This window comes from Phocoena sinus, chromosome 1 (genome assembly GCF_008692025.1).
Source record: "Phocoena sinus isolate mPhoSin1 chromosome 1, mPhoSin1.pri, whole genome shotgun sequence".
Classification (NCBI taxonomy): Eukaryota; Metazoa; Chordata; class Mammalia; order Artiodactyla; family Phocoenidae; genus Phocoena; species Phocoena sinus.
The window spans coordinates 12,809,082-12,826,077 of NC_045763.1; the positions used below are offsets into that span (position 1 = coordinate 12,809,082).

Consider the following 16,996-nt stretch of genomic DNA (forward strand, 5'->3'; position numbering starts at 1 on the left):
CAGGGCCCTGTGAGGGGCCACAGGTCGTCCGAGCACGTCTTCCCTTCCCCCCAACATTGGGGTTGCAGGATGAGCTTCGGGCCCAGACGAGTACCCTGAGTCGCCAGCTGGCCGAGGCGGAGGCCGAGAGGGACAGTGCGACCTCACGGGCAAGGCAGTTGCAGAGGGCTGTGGCTGCGAGTGAGGAGGGTGAGTCTAACCCTCTGGATCCTTGCTTTGCTCTCTTGTGCCCTTAGCAGCTGAGGTGGGAGGCTATGGGCTTGGCCTGAGCCATTCCTGCGTCCCTGCCCTGGCCACCGTGGCCTGAGCGGGCTGTCTCCTCTGGGGCCCCCTCCCTGGTCAGCCTCACCCCGTGTCCAGACCCACGGACCCCCCAAGGGCTCAGAGAGGCAAGCCCTGCAGTGGGCGGAGGGCGAGCCTGATTCAGGTCTCAGGCTGTGTGCCTGGCCGGGCCTGACGGAGCTGGGTGGGGGCCGCAGCCCAGCGCAGCGTGGACGGGCGGCTGAGCGGGGCCCAGGCCGAGCTGGCGCTGCAGGAGGAGAGCGCGCGGCACAGCGAGCGGGAGCGCCGGGCTGTGCTGGACCAGGTGGCTGCCCTGGAGAGGGGCCTGCAGGCCACCGAGAGCGAGCTCCGGGCCAGCCAGGTAGGCAGGAGCTGAGGGCCAATGGGAGAGGGCGGCGGGGTGCGGGCGATATGTGTGCTCCTGAATGGACGTCTGGAAGGCCTCCTGTGCACACCTCTGTTCTGTCTGCTTGGGTCTGCCGGCACCCACTGATGTGACCAGCCTGTGACTTTCTCCAAAAGCACATTCAGATTTCATCATCTTGTTGCATATGAGGTCATTAGGCTACAGAAGAAAGAGCCTGGGCGTTTGCAGCTCACAGACCTGGGTTCAAGTTCTTGCCCTGCTGTGTGATTCTCGCTTTCCTCATCTATAAAAGGGGGAGAACAGTAACTCTCTCCCAGAGACGATCCACGTGCACTCTTAACACATAGACAGTGCTCAGCGGACCTGTTTCCTTCATCTCTGTGTAGCCACACCACTGGTGTCTGGGGGTTTTATGTGTGTTTGGGAGACATCTGTATATACGTGTGTGTGTGTGTGTGTGTGTGTGTGTGTGTGTGTGTGTGTGTGTGTCTGGGGCAGGAAGCACAGGCCCTGGTGGTGACGGTCCAGGCCGCCGAAGCCTTGAGCCCTTCTTGCAGCCGCAGATTCCCCCCCTCCCCTTTCCTCCTCTGGCCCTCCATGCCTGTCCCCACAGCCCACCCCAGGCCTCTGGCTCCAGGCCGAGCTTGAGCTGGATTGTTGTGTCTGCGGCTCCGGCTCTGGCCTTGGGCCCAGCCACAGGGGCCGCGGGAGGAGGCCAGGAACAAAGCTGGGCAGGAGCCAGAGTGGGGCTGCTGGGCCCAGACATGGCAGGGCTGGGGCTCTGAGCAGGGTGGAAGTGGGGCAGGCCTGGACGCTGTTGTAATAACACCCCCTTGCCCCGCCCTGTCTCTAGGATGGTGACAGGAAGAGAAGGACCCCTGTGTGTCTTCCTGCCCTATCCCCACTCCCCAAGTCTCCTTCACCAGCTGACCTCGCATCGGGAAGGGAGGAGTATCATCCCCTAAAGCCCAGGGCTCCTGCCCGACTCAGCTCAGGTCCCACATGCAGCTCTGGGCCCGCCTCTGGAGAGCGAGGCAGCAGAGCAGGGAAGCCCTGGAATCTGCATTTTTACACCTTCCACCCTCACCGCCCTGGGGCTCCGTAAACACCCAGGTTGTGGCGTCCCTGGACCGATCTGGTCCCTCGACCACACAGAGGTGAAATAGGGCCAGAGAGCAGGGACGGAGGGATGAGCAGGCCTGGATCACACAGCCTGTGAGACTTGGGCAAAATTGGAAAGTGCTCTGGGATCCTCGAGTCACCCTGTGAGCATGTGAGGAGACGGAGGCCCCAAGAGGGTCAGGGGCTGGCCCTGGGTCACACAGCAAGTGGTGTCTGTGACCACTTCCAGGCTGCTCCCCACTTCCTCCTAAGGGTCCTGCGGGATGTGGGAGGCGTGGGGTGGGCTGCACAGCTGGGGCCTGAGCCCTGCCCCACCCACAGGAGAAGATCAGCAAGATGAAGGCCAACGAGGTGAAGCTGGAGAGCGACAAGCGGCGTCTGAAGGAGGTGCTGGATGCCTCTGAGAGCCGCAGCGTCAAGCTGGAGCTGCAGCGGCGCTCGCTCGAGGGGGAGCTGCAGCGCAGCCGCCTGGGCCTGAGCGACCGGGAGGCCCAGGCCCAGGTGCTCCGGGAGCGGGTCGATTCCCTGCAGAGGCAGGTGGGTCCCCTCCCCTGACCTCAGGCCCCTCTTCTGCATGCCCTGTGCCAAGTGCGTTATGGGGACTCTGTTTGATCCTCCCAGCTACCCTGCGAGGCAGGTATTATCATCACCCCATTTCACAGATGGGCGGATGGAAGCTCACGGAGGTGACGTCATTGCCCAAGATCCCATAGCTAATAAGAGGCAGGGCCAAAATGAGAATTCAGGACTGTTTGTTGACGGAGTCTGCACTCATAGGAGGCAAGTGGGACCAGTTAGAGACATAGATTTCACTCATTTTCTTTTTTTTTGCCTTGGCCGCCAGGAAGCTCAGCTCTAACTGGAATGTTCAGTAGCTCTGCTAGCCCTACACTGTCACCCACCTAAGTCAAGAACACAGATAATCTCGGGGTTGTGGTGGTTACCCTTTCTTCTCCATAACAGGGAGGAAAGGGGAATGAGAACCGGCAGAAGACCATGGGGTCTGGGACAGCCAGGTTGATGGCATTCTGTGTGAGGGTAGTTAACTGGCAGTGCGACCGGGCCCAGGTTGTAGTCACCTGAGCCAGTGGGAACGCATGGGAACAGTATCAGTGAGAAAGGCCTAGAGAGAGGTGGCAGGGGCTTGGGTTAGTCACACCTGGACTGTCCTGTCTGTCTTCCCACCAGGTGGCAGACAGTGAGGCGAAGGCGGGGACTCTGCAGCTGACGGTCGAGCGGCTGAGGGGGGCCCTGGCCAAGGTGGAAGAGAGCGAGGGGGTCCTGCGGGACAAGGTGCAGGGCCTGATGGAGGCTCTGACCCAAAGCAGCGCCAGCCTCACCAGCACCCAGGACAAGAACCTACACATGCAGAAGGCCCTGACTGCTTGTGAACATGACCGCCAAGTGCTCCAAGTATGGGGGTTCCAGGGTCTGGCTGCGGGCGGGCCCAGTGAGAGTTAGCCTACAAAGGCAGGCTTGGGGGCCCTGGTGGAGAGCTGACCCCTGGGACGGTCAATAAGAGCTGCCTTTGAGGGAGGGGTGGGCCCAGTAAGAGCATCAGCCAATGAGGGGAGGCTCTGGGGGGAGGTGGGATCAAGCCTACTAGGACAGGCTGCAGGACCCAGGGGCAGGCTAAGGGAAGAGCTGGGGTCTGAGGGCTTCCCCACCTTGTGTAGGTCAGTGGCTAGGCTGTGGGCCAGGCCTGCTGTCTGGCTTACTCTCCAGGTGAGAGGACTACCTGTTTAAGGGGCTGTGAACCTGGCCCGGAGGTCCCGTGTAGAGAGGAGCCCCTCGCCTCAGGGCTCCCAGGACAGCCTGGCACCATCAGCCCTTGTCCCGCAGGAACGGCTGGAGGCCACGCGGCAGGCGTTATCCGAGGCAAGGAAGCAGAGCAGCTCCCTGGCCGAGCAGGTGCAGACCGTGCGGGGCGAGCTAGCGGACCTGGAGCTGCAGCGGGCGGAGTCCGAGGGCCGGCTGCAACAGCTGCAGGAGGTGAGGGCCAGGGTGGCCCTTCCGTTCCCAGGACCGTGAGGCCCTCGGCGTCGGGACCTTCTCACCTGTCTCCACCCGATCCCAAACCTAGGCCCAGCCTCCTGTGAGGAAGCATGGTTCACTCGGTCCATATCCCCATTATACAGATGGAAAAACTGAGGCCCAGAGAGAACTGTCTGGCCTCAGGTGACCATTCCCTGATGTGGGCCTCATAATAGCCTTACCTAGAAAGTGGGCCTGGCAGGCTGGCATCATCATCTCCAAGCTTCCGATGCACACCCTGAGGCCCAGAGGGATTAGGGACTCGCTGGCTTCTGCTGCAGGCGCTGCGGCAACGGCAAGAAGGTGAGGCTGCGGCCCTACACACGGTCCAGAAGCTGCAGGATGAGCGGCGGCTGCTGCAGGAGCACTTGGGGAGCCTGCAGCGTGCCCTGGCTCAGCTGGAGGCCGAGAAGCGGGAGGCGGAGCGCTCAGCCCTGCAGCTGGAGAAGGACCGGGTGGCCCTCAAGAGGGTGCTGGACAAGGTGGGCTGTGTCCCTAGGGCCCTCCCTTCACTTCCTTGGGTCCCAGCCCTGGTTGGTCCCAGCTGTGTGTCCCCAGGATGTGGGGGCTGCAAGTCCCCCCGGCCCTGCTACCTGTAACCCAACACCCCTTTCTGAGCTGCTCCCACTTCCTGGGACCTCCCTCCTTCCCCGGGCACCCTGACCCCCTCCCGCTCTCCCCACCTAGGTGGAATGGGAGAAGCTTCGCAGTCACGAGGACACGGTGCGGCTGAGCGCAGAGAAGGGCCTCCTGGACCACACGCTCACAGAGGCTGAGTTGGAGCTGGCCGAGGCCCGGGGGCAGATCCAGCTGCTGGAGGTCTAGCCCCTGCCCACCCAGCCCTGGACACGCTTTCTCTCCCCAGCCCTGGACCCAACTCCACCCCCACAGTCCACGAGCCCAGAGCCTTGGAGGGGGTGCCCAGAGCCAGGTCCCAGAGGGAGGGGTCCTCCCCAGAGTGGAGAGGAAAGAGACCTGTCAGCACACGCGCCTGTGTGCTCACGTTGGTCGTGGACGTGAAGAGCTATGAGTGTATGTGAGAGTATTCTTGCGCATGTAGCACGAATCTGGTGCATGGATGTGGCATATCTAAGTATTAGGGATGTGCCTGTATCTTTGTGTACAGGTCTCTTCTTGTATGTAGATGTATGTGAGAGTATTGGGCTTTTGTACATATGCATGCATCCATGTGAACACAGGTTTGTACATGCTTGCTTTTATCTATCTTATCTATATCTGTATACACATATGGGCTTGTCTCTGTGTTTGAATGTGTCTGTGTGTGTGTTTGTGTGCCTGAATGGGGGTCACTAACTACCCTGACCCAGGATTTGCAGGCCAGGAGGGCTGGGGGGTGGGAGAAAAACAAGGGTCTCTCCTACATCCCCTGCTTTGCCCCAAGGGGCCCTCAGGCTCCCACCCCAGGGAGGTGCCTGACACCCTACGGCCAGAGGCCTGACCCGTGGGCCCTCCTGCAGGCCCAGGTGGCAGCACTGCAGCAGAACCACAGCCCAGCGCGGCTGGAGGTGGATGAGCAGCGGCTGGAGCTGCAGCAGGAAGTGGATCGCCTGCGCAGTGCCCAGGTGCAGACGGAGCGCACCCTGGAGGCGCGGGAGCGGGCCCACCGGCAGCGGGTGCGTGGCCTGGAGGAGCAGGTACTCAGGCCTGGTGGGCTCTGGCCCTTCCCCAGGGGGCGGCAGCATCGGCAGGACTCCCCCTTCAGGAGGCTGGGCCAGGATGGAAGTGTGGAGCTGGGGGAAGGGGGCAGAGGAAGAGGAGGGGGCGAAGGAAGAGGAGGGGGCGAGGGAGAGGAAGAAGTGGGGACAGAGAGAGGGCTGGCAGTAACCTCTTGGGTAGAAGTGGTCAGTGGCACCCATAACTGAAACGGTCCGGGTGGATCTGTGCTGCTATGAGCCACGGCTGGACACGGGGGCTCAAGTGATGTCATTGGAACTCAGTCCCCTTGCCACGGCTCCATGCCCAGGCAGGCCGTCTCCCCGGGTGGCACAGGTGGCCTCAACAGCTCCAGCCTTGGGTTATCCTAACAACCCATGATCCCAGCGGAGAGGGGGGCCCTTTTCCCTGAGATCAGTAGCACAAGTCCCAAGGATGAGCCTCATTGGCCAGCTGAGACCGCAGGCCCCCTCGTGACCATCTCTGCCCTGATCATGTCTGCAGGGCAAGGCTGCTTTGGTAGGCCAGGCCTGGGTCACAGGTCCACCCCTGGAGTCCAGCTAGCTCCAGGCCTGGCCTAGTGGTGAGAGTGGGGATGGGTGGCCCCCAAAGAGAGGCCGAGCAGTCTGGAGACACCCCACTGCTCCATGGAGCAAAATGAGAAGGGGAGGAAATACCCTGGCTCTTAATGACACCTGGTTTTTCTGAAACAGGCAGCACTGGGTCCCTTCTGGTGTCCTTCCATCAGTCACACCCCACCCCCGCCGCCCCGCTTTTTCTGAAACCAGGCTGGGGTCCTGGGCTGGCCCTACCACCTCTTTCTTCTCCAGGTATCCACACTGAAGGGACAGTTGCAGCAGGAGCTTCGAAGGGGCTCAGCTTCTTTCTCCCCCTCCTCCGGCCCCCCAGAGAAGTGAGCACCTTGCCGGCGGGCACCCTGGAGAGCAGCCCCGTGGCCGGGGCGGGACAGGGGAGGGGGGACTCCGGCACCAGGCCAGACCTGGCAGCGCCCTCCCAGCCTCGTCAGAGCCGGCCACCCTCTGTGGGCTCCCCACTCAGTCCAGCCCCCTCTCCCCCAGGATGAGCCCGTGTGAGGTCCCCCAGGACCAGTTTGAGGTCCTCCCTGAGTGTCTGAGCCAAAGCCAGGGGTTGGAGAGACCTCCCCTGCACCTTGTCTCTGGCCAACCCTGGAGCACAGGAAAGAGAAGGGATGTCCAGGCCTGGGGCAGGGGACCTTCTCTGGCTTCCCAGAGATCTCTTTGCCTTAGTTCAGAGTATTTGTCAGGAAATTCCTCAGAGTTCAGAGTCCCTGTATTTTTGTACCTTTTTACAATGTTAACTGTTCAGAACTGTTGTGTTTTTTGTAACAAGACGACCCCATTTAAAAAAAGACGGTTTGTACAGATGTGTCCCTTTACTATTAATGTGCCTTCCCCATCTGGGAGACAGGAGGGGGACAGGAGGGCCCTGGGGCCAGAGGGATGGGGTCCCCTAGTGGGTGCTCAGGGAGATGGGGGCAGTTTTTGAAAGGCCTGTGATGAAAGGTAAGGAACTTACCAACCTCACAGGATGTCGGGATGGGGAGGCCTCCAGGGTCCCGGGCCACCCACCCCATTTAACAGATGGAGCTGTTGAGGTTTGGGATGGGACCCAACCTATGCCGCTCGACTCTTTCCAGCTGAAGCTTTCTGCCCTTTTCTCTGGCTCCTCCTCAGGACAGGGCCCGCCCTCTGGACAGTAACAGGCATTCCAGGCGGTGTGGTAAACAAGGGCAGGCCTGGGAGTGGACGTGGGGTCTTGCCTTGGCTCCGCTGGATGATCCTGGGCAAAGCCGCTTAACCTAGCAGAGCCTCAGTTTGCTCCTCTGTAAAATGGGAATGTGCCTCCCGGGGTGGTTATGAGGAAGTATACACAGAAGATGCTCCGTGAGTGTTTCCAAGGAGAAATTCCATTCATCTCGTGGAGTCCAGTGGAGTCAGGTTCAACCCCAGCCCTGCCACTTACCACTGTGGACCCTTGGGTAGCTTACGTAATCTAGGCTTAGTTTCCCTGTCTGTAAGATGGGAATATTAACTGTACCCACCACATAGGCCTGGTTGGAGGGTTAAATAGGCCTGCGTGCTGAGCCCTCAGACAGAGCCTGGTCTCCATACGCTGGTCAGAGGGAGGTGTTGTAACAGCTTGCCCTGTTTCTGCCCTCTGAACTGCACCAGCCTTCCCTCCTGCCAAAGCCCTTGATATCAGAGTCCACCAACCTTGACCTCCCGCCTTCCACCCTATACGCTTCCACGTGGGCGGCCTCTCATCTTGCCTTGCACCCTTCTCTGGTGATGGGGCACTCACAGACTCACCAGGCAGCCCTGACAACGAGGAAGCTATAGTCCTGAACCTTCTGTTTCTGATACAACGCCCTGCAACACACACACACGCACACACACACACCCTGGGGGCGGGGGGCAGTTGTCATGGCCCATCTTTCTGGGCAGGTCAGAGCTGAAGCGGGTGGATGAGGAGGCAAGGCCACAGGTCACCTGAACCTACCCTTCTCCCGAAGGGGCCTGGTAGCCTCTCCGTGAGGACATGCAGTGTTGAGGCACCTGGCCATCTCTGTGCCCTCGACCGAAAAAGTGACTCTGAATCTTTTGTAAAAACCTGTTTTTAATTTTGTATAAAACAAAGGTGGTCTATGCCCAGGGGCTGTAGGAAATCCAAGCAGACCAGCTGGGGTGAGGGTCATAGCCTACCTTGGGGGTGGGGCTGGAGTGGGGGACTGTCCTCAGAGGGATGGAGAAGGCACATCAGGGGCCCAGGTCCCGTAGAGAGGCCTGGGATGTCCCCCAACTGGGGGCGGAGACTGGAGCCCCCTTTGTGCCCCAGGGGTGGCCACAGGCTGGGGGAAGGGCCTGAGGCAACCCCCGGCGCTGCAGCCACTAACATTTTACGGGATAAAAGGAACGTCTGGCTGGGGAGAAAAGCACCAGGTCAGGCAGAGCCTGAGGGCCCCAGATCGAGGAGGGTCCGGGGCTCGGGGTGCCAGTCCCACCCTAGCAGCCCCCGCAGCTCCTGGCACAGGAGGCTGCCACAGATTGGCACAGGCCGCTGCTGGCCATCACGCCACATTTGGAGAACTTGTCACGACACAGGTCAGCTGTTGGGGGTGGCAGGAAGGAGTGGGGGTCAGGGTGCGGCTAGGTGATGGAAACTGCTACCCCCGCCCCAACCGTGGTGATGGGGGATGTTCTGAGGATAAAAAGCAGCCGGGAGGGGAGCTCAGGATTCCCCGGAAGTGGCCCTGGATTGAACACATGTTTAATAAACATCAGATGGGTGGACGCGTGGATGGATGATGAGTGGGCATGGGGGCAGGGGAAAGAGGAGGGTGGAGGCCTTCCTACCTCGCAGGAGCTCCTCGTGGGCACAGACCGTGCGGACACAGATTTCCTTGTTGATAACATACACACGGCGGAGGCTGAGAGGGACAGAGGGACGGGGCCCGGGAGAAACGTCAGCCCCATCCTCACCTGCCCCACGGGAGAGCCGGAGCCCCAGCCCCTAGGCCTGGGCTTGACCAGAGTTGAGCTCAACCTTGGGGTTCACTAGCTTTCCCCACTCCCACGTTGCTGGCTGGAGCTGTGGTTCCCCTCGCTCCCCTGCCACCCCCGTCCCCCCAGTCCCTGCCTGCGCTCACCTGTAGAAGCAGACCTCGTTGAGACACTGTTTACAAGGCTTGTGTATGGAGTAGAGGCGGGTACACGGGTACTGCTCCTCGCGGCAGTCTGAGTGACAGGTGGGATCAGACTTGGGGGGGCTGCAGCTGGGGGCTTTGAGCTGGGTGGCGGCCCCCAACCACACCCGTGGGAGACTGGCTCTCAGGGCCTAGGTACCCCTGCACCCTCAGGCCCAGCCTAGACCTGCGTGCACACACCAACACATGCACACGCGAGCCCTGTTGGACCTTGCGAGGCTGCCCAGTTTTAGTATATTTATACATATACAAATTCACAACCACGCTTGGAAGCGTATATTCAAACACAAATCTGTACCCGCACACAGTCACGAAAGTCCACAGCAGCCTCACAGGAGGTCCACACACTCACACGCCGAGCTGTGAGACAGGGTCCCTCACACACAGGCTGGCTCTTGGGCTCTTGGCCAGGGGAGGCCCGCTGAGCTGGCCTGGGCTTCCCGCCCCATCCTCGCCTCTCCTGCCTCTGAGCACCACCCTGTCCTACCGCCGACGTGCTCCCGCCCCGCCCCAGTGTCTGGGAGTAGAGGCCCCTCCTGAGGCTGCAGCCAACTTGGCCTCCAGCAGGGCCCAGGGGCAGGGGGATCTCCCAGAGCTGCCTCGGGGGGGCCCTGGAGTTGCCAGCCTAAAGCAGGGGCACCTCTGCAAGCCCCTCACCCCACCATCCACCCCAGCGAGAGCAAAAGGCCTGGCTTTCTCTGTCCTCCCAGTGCCGCACGCCACTGCACCCTAACTTCCGGGGCCATGCCTCTGTCCCTCCAGTTGTCAGGAAGGTTCTTACCCAGAGGCCCAGGCTCCGTGGGCTCCGTCTCTACAGTTCCTGGTTCTGGTGTTGGGGGAGAGGCAGGCAGAGATCACTGGGACGGGTCTATTCAGGGCAGGGTGAGGTCACCTCTCCCAGCCCCGGACAGACCTCCCCACTCCCGGGGCTGGCTGGAGCTGGTGGCCTACCTAAGGTGGGAGCTGGGATGACTTCCTGTTGGACTTGCTGCTGGGACTGGAACTGAAACTGCTCCTCCGGGGGCCGAGGAGTCACCTCTGCAATGAGAGATGATGGAAGGGTCTGCTCCCATCGCCCGCAGGTCTCTATGGACTCCCCACCCAGCTGCCTGCCCATCCTATCCTGCCCTCAGCCCTTTACCTTGATAATCATAGTAGTCCGGGTTGTCTGAAAATAAAGATGAATGTGGAATTGGTGGGGGTCAGGCTAGCCCCCAGCCCCAGGTCACAACTGAGCAAGGGACCATACCCCGAGATTCCATCGCCCTACCACCCCACCTGATCCCTGGCTGAGCCATGCAGATCCAGGGAGCAGGGCTGGCGGGGAGGCCTGGGGGCGGACAAGGCGCTTACCGATCTGGTCGCTATAGTGGGTGTACTGGACGTGGTCTGGGAACGGAGGCAGCGGATCCAGGTCGTACTGGCCCTGAGCCAGCAGGCCTGCTGTGGGGAGGCAAAGCTGAGGGGACGTCCAGCAGGGAAGGGCAGCAGAGGCCCCAAAGCACTTCCGGGGGGGGTAGGTAGAGGTCCCTAGGGCAGGCCTGTAAGACCCTAATATCCTCAACAGACTCTAGACCCATAGGAGGCAAACGCCTTCCTTGACCATAAAGGCCCTTACACTCCCTGGTCCTGTGTCGCCTCACGGGTCATATCCTGCCCCTCTCCCCCATGCCGGCCGCTGTCTGCCCCAAGGCCTTTGCACTTGACTCTCCCTGGGCCTGTCATCCTGATTTGCTTCTCCTCCTTCAAGTCTCAACTGAAATTTCAGCTCTGCTAAGAGGCCCTCGCTGGCCCACCCACACTCTCCATCTCGTTCTCCTGTTTATTTCCATCATAGCACTCAACATAATCTGACACTTATCACATCTCCCTTCCCTAGACTGGCAGGCAACACCATGAGGGCGGGGGTCTGTCTGCCTGGTTCATCACTGTGTTCCCAGGGCCTAGCCCAGTGCCTGGCCCAAAGCAGGAGTTCCACAAATATCTGTTAAATTAACGGATGTTAGACCTGGCAGGGCCTTTGGGGTCCCCATTGATAACTCCTCACTTTGACTAACAGGGACTTCTCCAAGGTCAAGATTGTATAGGTTAGTTGGGCCCCAAAGCGGTCTAGAACCCAGGCCTTCAGACTCCCTGCCTTAGGGGCCAGCATTCTTGCACCTCAGCTCCTGGGAGGGTCAGTAAGTAAGAAGAAAAATGTGGATCCTGGTGTCTGGGCCCACTCTCCAGAATCCTGCCAGTCTGCTGCTGTGGAGGGTTGAGGAGGGGCCCAGGAGGTGCCTCTAGTCTTTGGGAGGGGTTGCCAGCTGTCTGTGGCCCAAGAGGTGGACGGCCCTGGGAGCGATGGAGCTGAGTTCTGGCCATAGGACACGACAAAAGCTTACTGCCAGCTCCCTCCCCCTACAAACTCCACTCCCACCCACATAAAGGGAGCCCCACCCACCTAGGTGCCACTTACCAGGCAGGAACAGCAGGAAGAGGTAGGCAGCTCTCATGGTTACACAACGAGGCGGGCTGGACTGGTGTCAAGGGACAGCTGGAGGAAGAGGAGGGGGCAAGCTGTATCCCGGGCCACTACCCCAGGGCTGCAGAGCCCACTTCTGCTCCCCCGAATTCAGCCTGGAGAAGGAGGGATTCGGAACAGAAGCCAGGCAGGTGGAGGGTCATGGAGTCTGGGCCCAGGGGGAGGGGACTACTTTGGAGGGACATCCTCTGTCCCTGATGGCCCACTGGGTGTTCAGATCCTAAGGGACTCGGCCTCCAACCTGGCTCCAAGAGCTGATCTTGACAAACAGACCCTACCCTGCCCTGCTCACTAAATGGACATTTCTAATCCTCTATCAGCCCTGCCCCTGCTCTCCTTGCCACAACCCATGCCAACCCTCTGGTTCAGCACTTCCCCAGGTGTCTAATGCACTGATCCTGACCCCAGGCCCATCCTCGGGACCCCAACCGTGCCCAGCCAACATCGAAGCCCAGACTCAGCAGGAAACCACATGTGTGCCTGGGCCTCAGGGGCCCCTGGGACAGCCAGGCCTGGGCAGGGCTCCCACCCCTAGAAGATTCCTCTCCTGCCAGGCCTCCAGGCCTCCCAAGACCTGGCTGACTTCATCGCACACTCACGAGACTGAGACTGAGGTCTCCTTGTCTGCTGCAGCAGGAAGCACTTAGGGTGGAGTCTGAAAAGCGCCTCTCCAGATCCTAGAGGGTAGCGCTGAAGGGGACCGTGATGTCCCCCAACCTGACATTGTATGACAAGTGTTATGTGTGTAGCTTTTTGGGGAGAGGGCCGTGGTCCTTAGTTTTCACTGGGCTCTTGAAGTTCAAGAGCTCCTGGTTGAGTCTAGCCTCCAGTCTTTGACCCCACAGTGGACTTGGCAGAATCTACAGGTCCTCTTGTCCAGTCCCAGCTCAGTGCGGGGCAGCCCCAGGGCTGTCGGCCTTCTGCCAGGAGGGCTGGGAGAGAGTCCCCGGGCTCACCCGTCCGGAGGACCCCCGCCCTGCCACAACAAGAGGAGTTTTTCCGGATAGCTGAAAGGAAACCTAACTTTGCCCCATCGTGCCTCGCCCAGGGAGTCGAGGGAGAGGGGGAGGGAAGGAGCAGAAACATGGGCATCTTTCCCTCCTTCTGCCCAGTCCCGACGCTTTCGTGACCCGCTGCCTGTCTCCTACATTCAGCCTCTCGCTCCCTCCTCAACCCTAGCTGCAGTCGATGGGGTGGGTGGGGATGAGGTGGGGTGGCGGAGGCGAGACCTGTGACTCAAGCTGCCCCACCGGCCGGGGACATCTGGTTCCCACATCCCCATTCTGAGCACCCTTGGCCTCCTCTTGGTGGGGGACTGAAAGGCCTGGAGCTCCCCACAAGGCCTCACTGTCCCCTATTGCCCCCCAGGCTGGTGGCAGGCAGGCTAGCTGGAGCTGTCACCACTCAGGAGAAGGCCCCGAGCTGGGGAGGTTGGTTGGGGGGCGGGGGGTTCTGTGGGTCCCCAAAGCCCCTCCTAGGCCTCTCAGCCCCCTGAAAGGAGTCTTTCCTCCCCTCGGAGGTTGAGCACCCAGGCCCAGGCTTATTGGGGGAAGGAGGGCTGGGCTGTAAAGAAGAGAGTCCCTGTGGCAGAAGCGGGTCCCTCCAGGGGACCACACCTCCAAGCACATCTAGACGACAGACTGTTTGGGTGTCGGGAGGCCAGGACCTGCCTAGGAGGCCTGTTCCTGGACCCTGGCCCCTTCCGTGGCTGGGACGCCCCCTACCCTCTGTGTCTGGCGAGAGGGGCACTAGCGGGGCCTCCTCCGGGCCCCCTGCCCCCACGCTCACTGACTCACTCTGCTGGAGGCTCTGTCTGCTCCAGAGGCCGGGCTGGGGTCCGGCTGGAGGAAACCAGATGTTGCAGCGCCGCACAGCTGGGAACAATCAGCCACGGAAACTTGCTCGGGCGCGCTCCCTCGCGCTCTCTCGGTCTCTGATCTCTCTTTGTCTCTCCGCGTCTCTGTCCCCGCCGCTCCCGCCGGACACCCACACCCCAGCCGCCGCATTCCAACCTCCCAGGGAGAACAAAAGCCGCCCCATCCCCGACGCCCCCCAAATCGGGCTCCCCTCCCTTCCCAACTCGCGTCTTCCCCTCCAAACGACTCCAAACTTTCCAAGTGCCCTCTTAGCATCTGCTCAGACGGCCCCGGACTCAGGGATCCCGAACGGAAAGCCGCCCCCAGGATCGGGGTCCCGCAGAGACCCGCACCCTCAGTACCTGGGGGCCCTCCGACGTCGCGGCCCACGACCCAGTCCCCCCTTGCGCCCCCGGCCCGGTCAGGCCGCCAGGCCCGCGCCTACCTGGCCGGGTCACTCCGCGGCCCGCTCCGAGTCCGCCCGCCGGAGCCGCCCCTTTGCCCGCTCCGAACCCCCCTCCGGGCCCCCGACGGGGCCGGCGCCCGCCCTCCAGCCTGGATCCGCTGGGTCCTAACGCGAGCGCCGCCGCCGCCGCCGGGGCCGCCACGCCGCGACCTCGGGTCTTCTACCCTCTTCTGGGGGCAGCCCCGCGGGGAGGAGGCGCCCACGGAGCCAGCCTCACGTCTGTTCAGCACTTTCCGCTGTGCAAAATGCTTTCTCCTCACGGCCTCATCACAGCTGGAGCGCAAAGTGGTGAGATGGGTGAAGTGGGCGTGCTGCCCCCATTTTACAGAGGAGGCTCGGAAAGATGATTCGCCTACCGCGGCTCAGCGAGAAACAGCCTCGCCCTCCCTTTTGGCTTCTCTCAGCTTCCAGGACAGCCTTCCTGGCCTGGTTTTCCTTCTGCCTCTCTGGTTGTGCCTTCCGGGTCTCCCGAGCCAGCTCCTGGCCGCAGCTGCCTTCCATAACCAGCATTTCTTTGAAACCACAGGCTACAGGCTACCGGGCCTGGCCACACGAATGTCCCCAAGGCACATCCAATTCAACAGGATCCAAGTCCAAATTCACAACATCCCGACCTTCCCCAGACCTGGCCCTTGAAGGTGTTCCCATGCAGGGAATGAGCCCACCGTCCTTCCCTTACCCGGCTGACTGTAACTCCCGTGTGCTCAACCCCTTCAGCCAATCCAGCTCCCACCACTAATTCTGAATCTGTAATACCTCCAATCTAGGCCTTCGCAAACGGGCCCTGCCCTCACCCACTCACCTCAGACAGGGTGGGGGGCAGGGAGGCTTCTACCTAAAGCCTTTCACTGGTTTCCCAAGGTACCCGGGAACAAGGCTAAACTCCCCCGGGGCCCCCAAAGGCCCTACCTTTCATCACAGTCTGGCTCTGCCTCCTCATTCCCTCTGCCTGGTCTCCCAAAAGCCTCAATGGCTTTCTGGCTGATTCTCAGTAGACCCCTCCCTTCCTCCACCTGCCACCAGGCCTTTGCTCAAAATGTTTCTTCCTTCTGCAACACTGGTGAGGTTTTCCTCCTTCAGATTATAGATCAAACCCTCCCTTCCTCAGAGGCGGCTTCCCTTTCTCCCTGTTAGAGCTCTTAAGCATCAGCTGTTGCCCTATGTCTGAGACCATGTGAATCCCGCCCCTCTCCCCGACGAGCCTGTCAGCCACGTGGAGACAGGGACAAGGTCTGCTTCTGCTCATCCTCAGTTTTTGCTCACTAGGCACAGTGCCAGGCTCAGAGCAGCTGTTCAGTAAACATTTGTGGAATGAATAAATGACGTACAGTGGATTCTCCTGGGAGGCTGGCCGGGTGTGGGGTTGCAGGTCTCCTGCCCCTGGGGCGGTCCTGCCTGGTCACGGGAATCTAGGCCTGGGGCAGGGGCCTCAGGCTGGGAGGCGGATCAAGATGCCCCTTGATTCAGGCCCTCACCTTCAGGTCTCCTTAGGCTGCTTGTCCCTTAGACACTGAATCCCGTTAGGCAGGGACTGACCATGTCCCATGCATCGTTTGTTCCCCAGTGCGGGTCTGTCAAGTGAATGGAGGAATGAATAACTGTCAGCCACCACGCCCCCCTCCCCGCTCCAGTGTCTATGGCAGAATAAGCAGGGATTTTTGTCACGTGGAGCACTATGGGCCCCGGGGGCCAGCCCGGCACTCTCTGCCCTTCCTTAGCCCTTCACTGCTGCCAGATGCAATCCCACTAGTGTAGGAGAGGAAACCGCCTGGCAGAACTGCTGTCCCCTACGCTTGACAAAAAGGGGAAACTGAAGCCCCAAAGCTGCCACCTCTAGTGTCCTGGCTCCCAGATCCTCTGCTGCTTCTACCCACTCCTCTGGCGCTAAGGACCCAAGCACAGGTGGCAGCTATCCGGGGAGGGAGTAGCAGGTGTGGGGACTCTTCTCCCAGTGTTCTTGGAGATTTGCTCCTTCCCCGCTCGCCTCTCACGCCACGTTATAAGCTGCACCCAGGCAGAGGTCATGTTTTTTGTTCACCGCCGTAGCCCCTGTGCCTGGCACACGACTGCCCAACAAATGCACGAAGAATCAGCTAGGGGTAGAGGTGGGAATCAAACCCAGGCCTCGCCGTGTCCTCCAACCTCCCTTTGAACAGCATCTGCCACCCTGAACCATTGCTGTCTGATGACTCAGTGCCCAGTGCAGAGGGTCTGTGGATGCGCCTGGTGTCACAGGTTACCTCCTCACGCCCCCCATCCTTGTCCTCAGTTTGATTCAACATTCGCTGAGCTCCTACGAGGGTGGGCTGGGGGTGGTGCCAGGGCTTCCAGTAATGAGGTTGGCGGGGGCTTTTCTTTCCTGTTGTCCCCTGCCCAGCACAGATGGACCAGATGACGGAGCTGCATCTCCAGAGCAGGGCTTGGCGAGGGTCCCACTGGTGGGATGAGGTCAGAAGCACCCACCCTTCCCCGGGGGATGGCGCATGTGGTTCTGGCTGGGAAACGTGGGCTCAGAGCCTGGATCGCATGTGAGGGAAGAACTGGACCGTAAACACATCCCAGGATGCGGGAGGTGGGGAAAGCAGGGAACTGCCCCAGTTAAACGCCTTGTAGGTGCTGGTACTCGTTTGAGTCAAGCCCCATTCTCTGCTGCCCCTGCAGGAGGGTAGGACGGTTAAGACTGTGGACTCTGGAGTCAAAGCAATCTGGTCCCAGCTCTGACTACCTGTGTGACCTCTAAGCCTCAGTTTCCATATCTGTAAAAGGGGGACGGGGAATTCCCTGGCAGTCCAGTGGTTAAGACTCAGTGCTTTCACTGCCACAGGCCCGAGTTTGATCCCTGGTCAGGGAACTAAGGTCCTGCAAGCCATGTGGTGCGGCCAAAAATAAAAATAAAAAAGGCGGGGGCAGTACTCCACAGTTATAA

General features: G+C 60.7%; 2 protein-coding genes across 16 annotated transcripts in view; one reads left to right on the forward strand and one right to left on the reverse strand.

Moving 5' to 3' along the window:
- CROCC (ciliary rootlet coiled-coil, rootletin) overlaps positions 1-6,882 on the forward strand; it is a 49,291-nt gene extending 42,409 nt beyond the window's left edge. For 7 of the 8 annotated variants that reach the window (XM_032642449.1, XM_032642487.1, XM_032642507.1 and 4 more), the window contains 9 exons: positions 69-189; positions 480-643; positions 2,093-2,308; positions 2,960-3,184; positions 3,614-3,763; positions 4,087-4,287; positions 4,493-4,624; positions 5,284-5,460; positions 6,310-6,882. In XM_032642449.1, the coding sequence (XP_032498340.1) occupies positions 69-189; positions 480-643; positions 2,093-2,308; positions 2,960-3,184; positions 3,614-3,763; positions 4,087-4,287; positions 4,493-4,624; positions 5,284-5,460; positions 6,310-6,396 (1,473 nt within the window). In that variant the 3' untranslated portion in view covers positions 6,397-6,882. The remainder of the gene's footprint in view (positions 1-68; positions 190-479; positions 644-2,092; positions 2,309-2,959; positions 3,185-3,613; positions 3,764-4,086; positions 4,288-4,492; positions 4,625-5,283; positions 5,461-6,309) is intronic. The other variant, XM_032642476.1, reaches the window with a different exon arrangement.
- Positions 6,883-8,100: 1,218 nt separating this feature from the next.
- Positions 8,101-14,394, reverse strand: MFAP2 (microfibril associated protein 2). 8 transcript variants are annotated; one of them, XM_032612674.1, is made up of 10 exons: positions 14,050-14,394; positions 13,545-13,622; positions 11,683-11,760; positions 10,578-10,667; positions 10,366-10,392; positions 10,176-10,262; positions 10,006-10,050; positions 9,168-9,255; positions 8,875-8,948; positions 8,101-8,771 (listed from the first exon to the last, which is right to left on the reverse strand). In XM_032612674.1, exons 3-10 carry the CDS (start codon positions 11,717-11,719, stop codon positions 8,668-8,670), a joined length of 552 nt encoding a protein of 183 aa, XP_032468565.1. In that variant the 5' UTR covers positions 11,720-11,760; positions 13,545-13,622; positions 14,050-14,394; the 3' UTR covers positions 8,101-8,667. The 8 variants fall into 8 exon arrangements, with proteins under 8 accessions (XP_032468565.1, XP_032468555.1, XP_032468573.1 ...); XM_032612654.1 differs by lacking the exon at positions 13,545-13,622 and adding an exon at positions 12,348-12,465 and having other exon boundaries at positions 8,103-8,627; positions 14,050-14,383; XM_032612643.1 differs by having other exon boundaries at positions 8,103-8,627; positions 14,050-14,383.
- Positions 14,395-16,996: the final 2,602 nt, after the last annotated feature.

Coding starts and splice junctions, on each gene's coding strand:
- MFAP2 (XM_032612674.1), bottom strand. CDS start 11,719: ATGAGAGCTGCCTACCTCTTCCTGCTGTTCCTGCCTG. Junction 10,051..10,175: donor CATCCCAGCTCCCACCTTAG/GTAGGCCACCAG, acceptor CCCCAACACCAG/AACCAGGAACTGTAGAGACG. Junction 8,949..9,167: donor AACGAGGTCTGCTTCTACAG/GTGAGCGCAGGC, acceptor TGTCCCTCTCAG/CCTCCGCCGTGTGTATGTTA.